Consider the following 12881-nt stretch of genomic DNA (forward strand, 5'->3'; position numbering starts at 1 on the left):
CTGAAGAATATTGCTAAATCAAAACTGAATCTGAACACAAGTCAGCACAAAATGTTGACAAACTGGGCAATTTACCAGAGACTAGCACTGTGTTGGGTTAGAAAGCATTCCTGAAAGCAGTACAGGATATTAAGGGATATAATTCACTCAAGGGAATATAAACACATTACATGCATCACATTCACAATGATGAATTGCAGATATACCAGCCCATTGTGTGATAATGCAGTTGGCTCACTCATCTCATGACCACCGTTAAAAAAACGTAAAAGTTGCATCAGGCAACACATAGGACAGGAATCAAACAGTTTTTTTTTTATTTCACTCAAAAGAGAGAAATAAATCAGCATACTATTAGAACTATTTCTCTCTTGATAACTGTGCAATGACATCACACAACATATATTGCCAGCAAAAATGTTAAATCTATATCAGTGATTCAATAAAAGAAAATGGATACGTAGCTGTGCGTAAGGTCAAAGCACAATAAAACTTAATAAACTTTATACTCATGCTTTAAGATGTCACCTGAACTCTTCAATGAGATTACACCTTTTATTTGTTTCCCCAGGTATTCGTTACTCTCTCAAAATTGAAGTCAATAATTCACTCAGCACTATACCATGGTTGGTAAAGAAATGTACTTTTATATTTTCATAAGTTAAAATGCATAGCTATAACATAGGTTAGCCATTACTCAGGGATCACCCTAAAGAGCAGGGACAACCCCCAAATTCCTCTTCACTTCTAACTGCCACTGTCAATGCCCCCCCACAATCACCAAGAATGAGGGACTCATGGATTTCTTAAATTGTCTTCGTCCTCAGCTGGGGGCTCCTGTCACAAGGGTCTCATGCAGCATGCCCAAGATGCCATCCTTTGCCTCTTTTTCTCTTCATCACATGCAGCTGACTGCATGTTTACAAATGATGTTGGTGAGGCACAGCATGTAGATGAGACTTGATCTTACTTACATATTGTACAGCATTTGGGCATTATTGCTATCAATAAGTTCAAATCTGCATCAAATCCTCCACTTAATGTCCATAATGTTAGACACCAGGGCAGGTTCCCAACACAGCACACGATATACAACCTCTGCAGCACAAACATTTGAAGAAGTAATTTAAGGCTGAAAGAAAACATTCCATCCGGATAGACAACCAGTAACATAATATCTCATCTTGGTTTTCAAATCTAGTAAAGAGTCAGTAAAGTCTCAAGCAGTAAATAAATGGGAATGGTTTGGTGTATTCCATTAAGAAGCTTTGACTACATCTGAGCCCTCGTGAAGACATCACTCACTAATGCGGTATTTGTTTTACAGTTATCATACTAAAACATTCCTTTAAGAATATAACCTGTGAAGAAATACTGCTCGCACAGATTTACACGTCTTGAATATTGGTCCAAGAGATAGTTGGCGACTTTTTTTCCCTTACGGGCTCCTGGCACTGAATTCAACTGCGTACAGGAATTTTTTTCACCCCGATTAAAAAGTAAACGAAAGCCATCACCAATCGCCCCCAAAAGTCCAAAAACTTACAATGCACTCGCGAACTCGGTTGTGGAAGAGCTGTGTTCTAATCACAACGTCGTCTTCCATCGCGACCCTTCATGGCTAAGAAGGCGCGCGCTACCTGTTGACTCAATATATGAAGATCCAGAACTCCAGCTGCGCACGGCTGCAGTGCTTCAATCTGCCAAGCCACCACGGAACACAGCACCGGATTGGATAGGGAACGCCACGAGGAAACATAATACCGCACATACCATTGGCGGAGAGTAACTATAAAATAAAACATGGCGTATGATTGGTTAGAAAGCATCTAAACGCGCATTAGACTGTACGAGATTGGCTGGAATTAGCTTCAAATATGTAGGGTCTAACCTGATTGGTAAGAAGGGTGATGAATTTAACCAATCGTTATAGGAATTGGAAAGAGTTTGATTATCTGATTGGTTGATAAAGTCAATGCGGTTTTATATAACATATGATTGGCTGAAACTAGAGATGCGAATGACTACTTCATGGAAATGTTGGTTGAACATCCTCCATTTAAACCCCGAATCAATAAGGTACGAGAGCGTCAGGAAGGAGGGGCGAACAAATAAACTTTAAACATTGGCGCTGAGAAACAATGTGTAAATAATAAATGGAAGGGAGAAGGGAAGAGACCTATGTAAATGCCTTCGTGGCAAATTCTATTCTAAAATCTCTAACAAAGTAATTAATCAATATGTAAAGTTTGAACTATATACACAAGAAGTGGAAGTTGTACCAGTGTACATTCTTCTGTAAGTGCGAAATTGAGAGATTATATTTCTCACGCTTTATTGGCATAAACATACAAGACTAAAAAAGGAAAAAAATGGAAGCTGAAATAAAAAAATAAAAATTCTGATGAAGAAACATTTTCTCTTTACAGGCACTGTACATGTCCAACATTTTGTGCTTTTATATTATGTAAGGCACCTGATCATTGGATTACAGACTATGAATTGTAAACTATTATGAATGAAATTTATGTCGCCAGTTCCCTCCACACAGGGAGATTGACCGACTGACGATAATAGACTTTAAGACAACCTGCTGGTGCGACGAGGACAGACTATCTCCTAAAAGACAACCGTTATTTGAATGAATTAGTGAACGACGGGAGGGTAATTCAAATTGACCAATCAGCAGCTGCTTGCAAATCGGCGTGGGCGCAGCGCTACCTGGAGGCTAAACCCGGCATCTTGTCTTCTCTTTGCACCAGTTTCCTTTTCACATTAAGACCGCGTGTTAGGCCCATCTTCTGTTTCTAGCCTTCCTGAACCTCCAACATATTATTTGTGGCAAGTCAAGCACAGTGTCTGTGGAGAAAAACTGAGTTAACGTTTCAGGCACATTGTTTTGTTTCAGATTTCCAGTGTTTTGTTTTTTGTGACATTATTTATGACTCAGGACTCACATTAACTGTGATCTTTTTTAAAAATCAAGATGTCCTCATCTAGCTTTAATAATTTTTTGTTTACAATAAAGACATCTTAAAATTTTATGGCAATACTGCAACTGGGATGCTATGTTGCAAAATATTGTCCTATTTCACATGTAGGCTGTTAATATTCACAATTAATTGATACATAAAAACATAGTACAGTATTTAGAACGGTTTAATTCTCTATCCTGCTCCCACTCTGACCTCTCTTCCCTTGGCCTTCTACACTGTTCCAATGAAGCTCAGCGCAAGCTCGAGGAACAGCACCTCATTTTTCGATTAGGCACTTACAGTCTTCTGGTCTTAACATTGAGTTCAACAACTTTAAATCTTAACAGCTGTTACCATTTACACCTCCTCTGGACCAATCTTTTGTTTCTTTGCTTGTACCAATTCCACCTCCTCTTGCCTTGCACCATCATCCCTTTTGTACTTTAATCACACCTACCCTCCATCCTATCACAGACCTTCCCCTTTGTTCTCCCCCCCCCCCCCTTTTCCCTGGCTCTGTACTTGCTTAAAAACTGTTTAATCTCTAACATCTTCCAGTTCTGACGAAAGGTCATCGACCTGAAACATTAACTCTGTTTCTCTCTCCACAGATGCTTCCTGGCCTGCTGAGTGTTTCCAACATTTTCTGTTTTTATTTAAAACCATCCCCAACTTCCTCCTCCCCTCCATGGTTCGAGGCATAAATGCAACCCCCTCCCTACAGCAAGTCAGGGTGCTACAATTGGCCTTAGAAACCATGAACTACAACAACAACTTGCATTCATATAATGCCTTTTACGTAGTAAAACGTCCCAAGGTGCTCCACAGGAATGTTATAAGGCAAAATTTGATGCCGAGCCACATAGAAGGTATTAGGACAGGTGATCAAAAGCTTGGTCAAAGAGGTAGGTTTTAAGGAGCATCTTGCCTAAGTGAAGTAGAGAGAGGGAGGCCAGAGAAGAAGGAAAGGTAACAACTGCAGAAACACAATACAAAATATCCAGTGGGTGTGGCCAGTCTTGTAGCAGAAGAAAGTTTAATCTTCTCTGTGACATTAACACTTCATTTCTATATACTAATAAAATATGTTTTCTCCAATGCTGGCACTGTTTTCCTTTGGGTAGCTGACACCATTTTTTGGAAGTTAAGAGAGAGAGTTCCTTGAGAGTGTGTCAGTATTTGCTGGGGATCCTCCACACAGAAAAGACATTTAATAAAGTTCCATATGAAAGACCACCGGTTAAGCTCAAGGCTGTAAGGATTCAGGGTAAAACTTGGGAATGGATAAGAAATTGGCTAAAGGGTAGAAAACAACAAGTACTCATTGGAGGAGGCATATCAGGGTGGGGGAAGCACTGAGCGGGTGCCCCAGGGCTCATTATTGGGACCCGTTTTTAATTTATTACCAATGATTTAGATTCAGAAACTCAATGCAAATTGGTCAAATTTGCAAACAATACCAAACTAGCGGGAGGGGGGGGGGCAATGGAATTGTTGAAATAGATAAGGATGAAATTGAAAGAGATCTAGGAGTCTTAGTAGGCTCAATGCTCAATATGTCCAACCAATGCAGAGCAACAATCAACAAAGCCAATAGAATGTTGAACTACATAGCCAAAACAGTACAAGTCAGAGGAAGTCATGATCAAACTGTACAGTGCTCTGGTCAGACCTTGAGTGCTCTGGTCAGACTGTGCCTTGAGTATTGTGTCCAGTTCTGGTCACCAAGAAACAAGGGAGACATCAAGCACTGGAGCCAATGCAACAAAGAGACATGTGGCTGATCCCTAGTGTGAGAGCTATGAGTAAAGATTGGAGACTTGAGCTTTTCATCCTGGAAAGGGGGCACACAAGAGGTGATCTTTTAGAAGTAAATAAGATAGTTAAGGGAATAGAAAAGGTAAATCTTGAATAGTACTTTAAATTGAGTGAGAGTAGGATAAAGGGACACAGGTTCAAACTAATAAACGTAAATTTAGGACATATCAGGAAGTTCTTCTTCACAAGACTGATCAGTACTTGGAATGGATGGCAACATAAAGTAGTGAAGGCAAAAACCCTAGAATCATTTAAGAAACAATTAAATGCAGCAATTGGGGGGGGGGTGGGGATTGTTGTGGCTTTCTGGACAAATGAGTTAATATGGGCACAAGGACCCCAGCATGATTCACCACCTCCAGGAGTGGGGAAAATTACAAGGGAGAGGGAACTGAAACCTGAACTAAGAGAACATTTCAAAATTACATCATCAAACTGAACTTAACTGAAGGCTCCCGAGGGCCAGTTGGTCAACAAAAACAACAGGAACTTGCATTTGTATAGTATCTTTAACATGAAAAAAAATCTCAAGGCATTTCCTAAAGACATAATCAGAAATAAATCGAGGCCAAGCCAAAGGAGGAGATATTAGGAGGGGTGATCAAAGGGTGAGTTTTCAGGAGGAGCGGCTTAGTCATGGAATTTGAGAGCATGGGACCTAGGTAGCTGAAGAAACGTCCACTAATGGTGGGGCAAAGAGAGGGGGTGCACAAGAGCCATAGTCGGAGAAACAGAGAATTCGGGGGGGGGGTGGTTTTGGGCTGACCCCATGTCTGTGGAAGATGTTGCCAAGGGGCAGCACGTAGATGAAGAAGAGGGGTTGTTGGGAGGATAGTGGCCAACCATGTGAAAGGCTGCACTACGGTCAAGGTCACAGAGGGTGTCATTTATGACTTTGATTAGAGCCCTTTCAATGCTATAGCAGGGGGGAAACCTGATTTGAGAGACTGAAACAGGGAGTTGTGGGAAAGATAGGCATGAATTTGGGAGGGGGTAACATGTACTTTAGAGAGGAAAGGGAGGTTGGTAGAGGTGGTAGTTTGCAAGGATAGAGGGGCAAGAGTGAGTTTTTTGAGGGAGGTGATGGTTAAGGCAATGAGTAGCTGATCTATACAGATCAGGAAGGTTCCAAGTTAGATCCCTGAACTGTGCTGAGTTAGCGATTCTCAAACAGGCTAACAATTGGGGTGCTGCACATGGCCTCAGTGCTCCTGGACCAAAGAGGATACAATTAACCATGGTTGATGCTGGTGATTGCTATCCAGTGACCCCTGCTGGAAAATGTGTGCATATGCGCATGTGGCCATTGAATGAAGCCTGGATCAGGTTTGGGTGTGATGCTTTGCACGATAAAATTGCCTGCCAACACTGAGCTGAGGCTCACACCCTACGTATGTGCATTTGCAAGAGGTACCAGAGGACTGCTGGCATCCAAAAAGCTGTATCCTTGCAAAAATCACAGAAATCAGCACCTGGGGGATGGGGGAGGAAGACAATTTGGCAAAAAAAAATGCACCAGGTGATTATGCATTACCAATGTTCTTAAATCGCTAACTAAAAAGAAATATTCTCCAACATATGCTCAATAAGGCATTTTAAGGGCAATTCAGTAATCCTGTGCTCCCAGTGGGGAGCTGCACTCACACAGCACGGTTCAGAGAATCAGAGCCACAATGTTGTAGCCCTATCTCATACCCAACCTCTCATCAAGTGCAGCTTCCTCATTCTGAGTGTGGGATTGTGGACTTACCCTGTTGGTGAATGCATTTTCTGTTGATTTAAACTTTGTGATACCTGGATTGTGAAATTCAGTATGGAGACACTAGCACCAATATATAGCACCAATATCAATGCCAGATGCATTCGATTCAGCATGTGGATTATCAGTACAAAACCTGCAGTAGCACCATTTCAAGCCTCCCTGTTTGCTCACTATAAAGAGGAAGTAGAGGTATACACACGCATTTTGAAAAGATGCTGAGAACAACCCAAAAATAAGAAACATTTTAATTTCCCTTTGCAAAACAAGGTTCCATTTTTAGATTCTGAGAGCATTACGCAAAATACCCCTCTTATCAAACCTCATCTCACTGCACTGTAATTGTCATAATTCAATGAAACACTTAAATGCTGGCTGAGAGCATAGCTCTGGCAACCTTAACATGTTTCTAGTTTCCACGATAGGCCATATTTGCAAAAGTTCCCGATGCATTTTAAATGGTAAATATCATGTTGAATCAGAATATAAAAGCACAAAAATCTTTGGCTCAGTTAATGGTTAGCCAAGTGGCTATTGAAGCCAAATCAATCACAACATTTAACAGGGAACTAGATAAACACTTGAAGAGGAAAAATATTAAAGAATATGGGGAGGGGGCAGAAAAATGGGATTAGAATACAGCTAGAACCAGCATGCCAGGCCAAATGGTCTTTGTGCTGAGGTTCCCATGACCCGCTGCTCTGAACAAAATGTAATTATTTTTCTAAATTATGTATTCCCACAGGCTTCAAGGGATTATTTAGCCAGTGTTTTTAAATGAGATTCACCATCATGATGCTTTTAAAATGCAAAATAATTGAGGAGTATCCTTTTGGGTTGCCCAATCTGAATGCTGATATCAATGGTGGATCAATGAGCCCAACAATGTGGGGGAGCTGAATTAACGCATACAATTAAAAGGGCATTCGATAAGGTTCCACACAAGGGACTGTTAGCAAAAATGAAAGTGCGTGGAATTGGAGGCAACCTTTTGGCATGGGAGAATCTGTGATCCCGAAGGTGGATCTCCCAGGACGAGCTGGATGAGTAGAAACAGCTACAACCTCGTGTAGCTATACTGATGTAGAGGTGGATCTCAATGCTGACCGGGGACCGGTCTAACGCCTTTTTACAGTAAGGTGAAGACAGTTTCTTTTTCCCAGCGGACATGGCGACCAGAGGTTCCAGAGCACCGGGGTACGGGGTGCGCATATAAATGTCAGGCTGACCACAAAGATGGGTGAAGGGCCCACGCCATGGCAACGAGATGTCTTTGTGAGGAAGGTTCTGTTGTGGATTCGTGCCAGCGGACATCTTCTGTCTGCAGGACTTCTCAAGGAGCAGCTATTTCGACGTGAGCTTCAAGAACGTCAAAGGAGGCCTGAGGATGTCCCAGGTTTTCAAGGACAAGGGGAAGGGAGCGTCGCTGTCGCTCCTCAACGTGGAACCGCTCTTCGCGCTCCCGCAGGAGAAGGAATGGACGCTAACGGTCCACATGTCCAAACCGCATGTGCCCGTCATGGACGTGCTGATGTTCCTCAAGTGATACGCGGATGGAGCGGAGTATCGATATCACGGACATGCACAGGATCTGGACCAGCAAGAGGAACATCCAGGCAAAGCTGAGGGCGGATGCTGATGGAAACATCATCCACCTACCATCGAGCTTCGCGAGTGGGACGAGTCGAAGATACGTGGTGTACCTGGGGCAGCCCAGAGTGTGCTGATCCTGCAGCAAGCCCGGGCGTGAAGCAGCCTCCTGCAAGGCGATGATCTGCAGGAACTGCAGGAAGGAAGGCCACCAGACACTGGACTGTCAGGAGGCCAAGTGCTGCAACCTGTGCGGAGAGGCTGGACAACCTGTACAAGACCTGTCCAAACCGCAGACTAAGCTATGCACGGGCAGCGAGAGACAGCAGTCATAGCTGCCCCAAAGGAGGCCAGACCCCTGCTCCCCGCTGTGGTCGTACGTGAAAGGGCCAACGACTAGGAGGAGGACAAAGAGCAGGAAGGGAATGTTGAGAAAACCGACCAAACCCCGTCACCCAGCCCCGAAACTACCCCTGGGAACACAGAGCCAATGGAAGGCAAACCAGGGACAGATGAAGGATGGATGATACAAGCAAAGAAAAAGAGGAAGTCCCGCAGGACCAGAGGCACGAACACCAAAGGTGTGGCCAGCAGCAAGAGGAGCTTAGAGACCCCAACAGACAACAGCGACCACTCCCCGGACGATGACCAAGGAAAGGGGGGAAATCCCACCTTCATCAAAGGAAGAGGCAAAACGCGACTGTGACCAGCGACACTGACAACGCGCTCCAACTCCAGGAACCCGGGAGCAGCAACACTCAGCTCCAGGGCACCAGGAGCAGCGACCCGTCCAGCACACCCCTACTCCGGGACTCCGGGAGCAGCAACGCGGAGAGCGAGGTCCCCCAACTCCGGGCAACCGGGAGCAGCATGACGGACGCGGAGAGCGAACCACCGGCATTGGACGAGGAGCCTGACCTGGTTGTGGATCTCACAGACACACCACCCCACGAGACTCCGCCGTCGAACCCCGAGCGAGGACCCTCCCCCAACGGAGGACAGGCCTCCTTCCTCAGCCCAAGGATTGTCCAGAAGTTCCTGCACACCACACAAATGCAGAATCTGGACCCAGGCTCCCAAATGGACGGTAATGTAGACCCCAGACTGATGCAATAGTAAGACCTGAATGTTTTGTTTTCCGCTGTATTTTAAAATGGATTTAAAAATTGGATCCATAAACGTGCTTACCATCAAATCAACAATGCGATGTGCCGCGACCCTGGACTACCTGTCCAGGACCAAGAGGGACCTGCTGTTCTTGCAGGAGTGATCCCGCACCTCAGCAACTGTCAGCAGTGGTCACGCATGTGGACCCACGGGCAGTCGATCTGGTCGGGAGGAAACGATAGTCGCTCGTCGGGCCTGAGGATTCTGCTGCGAGGAGGTCAATTCACCAAGACCGAGGTTAAGGAGGTGGTGGGGGGCTGCCTGCTCGTAGCAGACATTCTGTACTAGAATGCCCTGCTCCAACAAATCAATGTGTTCCTTCAGGAGCGAGTGGATGGAGGTCTTCCAGCACCTCCCAATACTGCTGGCGACCGCCAGACTGATCGTTCTCGCTGGAGACTTCAACTGCATCATCGATGCGGCTGGACGATCCAGCAGGGGCGGTGGTATACTGGACACCACGTCCAAACTCCTGATAGAGGCGATGAACGACGCAAAGCTTCGAGACGTCTTCAGCAACCCTGCAGAGTAGAGATACACCTGGTCCAGGCCAGATGGGTCCATCCGTTCCAGGATAGGCTTCCTTTTTGTGTCCCTGACGCTCAAGGTCAGATCCACCGACGTCCAGCCGGTGTTCTTCTGTGACCACTGCCTCCTACTGGCCGACTGCCAATTGCAGGAGGACCAGAGGGCGGGCAGGGGGATATGGAAGCTGAACGTGAGACTGTTGACCCCGGAGAACATTGAGGAACTAAAGAGAGGCTGCACAGGTTGGAGGACCATGAAACCCCTCTTTGACACCACGGTGCACTGGTGGGAAGCACTCAAGGCCAACATCAAGAGGCTCTTCATCCTCAAAGGTGTTCAGAAGGCGAGAGAGAGAGACAGAGGGAAGTGTCACAGCTCCAGAAAAGCATGCAGGATCTGCTCCAGCCGCAGTCGATGGGGGTCGGTGTCAGGGAGGAACTCTGAGAGGTGAAGGGCCAACAAGGCTCGCTTTTCGCCCCCGAGGCCTCAAAGATCATCTTCCGGTCCAGAGTCTGCTCCGTAGAGCAGTGTGAGAAGTGTTCGTGCTTCTTCGTCCAGAAGCTGCACAGAGAGACCTCTGTGATCAGCAGACTGAAGGAGGAAGACGGCTTGCTGACGTACTCGCAGGCTGACGTACTGAGGATCAGCAAATCCTTTTATGCCGGGCTGTACGGCGCGAAGCCCACAAACAGCACGGCCTCCCAGTCCTTCCTGTCCTCTATCATGGAAGTCTTAGAGGACAACGAGCGGGAGAGCATGGATCGGCCACTGACCTTGGACAAACTGACAAAGGCTGTCCAGTCCTTCGAGAAGAGTAGAACTCCCGGAAGCGACGGCTTACCGGTCGAGTTGTACTCGGCTCTGTGGGACTGGATAGGCCCAGACCTACTGGAAGTGTACAGGGATATGCTTCTGGCAGGCAGCATGTCAGAGTCCATGAGGAAAGGCACATCACCCTCATCTACAAGTAGAAGGGGGAGAGGGAAGAAATCAAAAATTGGTGACCTATTTCCTTGCTAAATGTCGACTACAAGATTCTGTCTAGGACCATCGCCAACAGGCTCAAGTCTGATCTGGAGTGGGTGATCCACCCCGATCAGAACTGTATTGTACCCGGCAGGATGATCTCTGATAGCCTTGCGCTGCTCAGGGATACGATCGCCTACAAGCAGGACAGGGGGGTGAACACCTACCTCATCAGCCTGGACCAGGAGAAGGCCTTTGACAGGATATCCCACACGTACATGATGGACGTGCTCTCCAAAATGGGTTCTGGGGAGGGAATCCGCGCTTGGATCCGACTGCTCTACACGGACATCTGTAGCGCAGTCCTAATCAACGAGTGGGAGTCAGAGAGCTTTCCAATCAGATCTGGAGTCAGGCAGGGCTGTCCTCTCTCCGCAGTCTTGCTCGTATGTTGTATCGAACCGTTTGCCATGTCCATCAGGAAGGACGCAGGTATCAGGGGGATGACGATCCCAGGCAGCGGAGGCTCTCAAGTTAATGCCTCCCTGTACATGGACGACGTCACCATCTTCTGCTCCGATCAGCAGTCGGTCCACGCACTGTTGGGCATCTGCGACCGCTTCGAGCTGCCCTCGGGGCCAGTGAACTGAAATAAAAGCGAGGCCATGTTCTTTGGCAGATGGGAGGCCCAGTCCCTTGTCCCCTTCATTGTCAGGTCCGACTACCTGAAGGTGCTGGGGATCTGGTTCGGGCCTGCACAAAGAACTGGGAGGAGCGGATCGCCAAGGCCAAACAAAAGCTTGGTATGTGGGTGAGGCGATCACTCTCCATAACCGGCAGGAACCTGGTGATGAGGTGTGAGGTATTCGCGGTGTTGCTCTACGTGGCCAGGGTCTGGCCCATTCCCCACAACTCCGCCGTCACAGTCACCCGAGCTATTTTCCACTTTGTCTGAAGGACCAAGGTAGAACGCGTCCGCAGGGCCATCATGTACAAGCCCCCAGACAAAGGAGGGGAAGAGCGTCCCCAATGTCGCTCTGATCCTGATGGCCACCTTTGTGTGTGGCTGCCTCAGGATGTGTGTAGAGCTCCAGTACACAAACACCAAGTATCACTACGTGCTGGGTTTCTACCTGTCCAACACACTGAGAAGGCTGGCCGAGCTGGTGCAGGACGCCACATCCAGCTGGACCATCCCCCCCCACCTGTGGAGAAGTTCCTGAGGAGGAACCCCTTCGACCACAAGGTCGTCAGACAGTGGTCGACACAAAACGTTCGAAGAGTCCTGCAAGGAACGGAGAGGGTGAACTCGATTGGGTTCTTCCCCGACTAGATGGTCGATGCCATTTGGCAGAACGTCTCGTCGCCGGAACTGACCAACAGGCACCAGGATGTAGCCTGGATGGTGATGATAAAGGCCCTCCCAGTGCGATCCTTCCAACACGCACGGAATCTCAGCACCACCGCGAGCTGCCCTCGAGGCTGTGGCGGGGAGGAGACCTTCTTCCACCTCCTAATGGGCTGCCTCTTTGCACAGAGGGCGTGGAGAGAGATGCGTTGGTATCTGTCCCAGTTCATCCCAAACAGTTCGGTAACACAGTTACAGTAACACAGGATACTGTGCTCTATGGACTGTTTCCCGGGAGGCACACCGAGACAGATATCACCTGCGGCTGGAAGACCAGCAACTGGGTGAAGGAGGCCCTTTGGCCCGTCCGAAACCTGTTGGTCTTCCAGCTTAAGGAGCTGTCCACGACCAAGTGTTGCCAACTGGCACACTCCAAGGTCCAGGAGTACGTGCTGCGGGACGCACTGAAGCGAGGTGTGACCTACGCAAAGGCTCTATGGGGAAAGGTCACCGTGTAAGGCCATCCCACCTTGTATTGTACACGAGTCATAAGAAATACTGTGTTTGAATTGTAATAATGAGATCGCCTTGTGTATGATCTGTAGTGTTCTTAGTTTGAAATGTACTGGTTTGGAATTGTGATATTTACTTTGAACTGTGTGTACCTTTAAATTCTACAAAATAAAGTATATTTTGAAATTTTTAAAAAAGTAGGGAATTGGTTAGGAGA

General features: G+C 46.8%; 1 protein-coding gene across 2 annotated transcripts in view; it reads right to left on the minus strand.

Moving 5' to 3' along the window:
* Window positions 1-1710, minus strand: part of lmbr1l (limb development membrane protein 1-like) — a 61680-nt gene extending 59970 nt beyond the window's left edge. For both annotated transcript variants that reach the window (XR_010959070.1, XM_067976648.1), the window contains exon 1: window positions 1547-1710. Coding sequence is in view for 1 of the 2 variants with exons in the window: in XM_067976648.1 (XP_067832749.1) it covers window positions 1547-1606 (60 nt within the window). In the remaining variant the exon portion in view is untranslated. The remainder of the gene's footprint in view (window positions 1-1546) is intronic.
* Between the last annotated feature and the right edge of the window lie 11171 nt (window positions 1711-12881).

The sequence above is a fragment of the Heptranchias perlo genome, chromosome X (genome assembly GCF_035084215.1).
Source record: "Heptranchias perlo isolate sHepPer1 chromosome X, sHepPer1.hap1, whole genome shotgun sequence".
Classification (NCBI taxonomy): Eukaryota; Metazoa; Chordata; class Chondrichthyes; order Hexanchiformes; family Hexanchidae; genus Heptranchias; species Heptranchias perlo.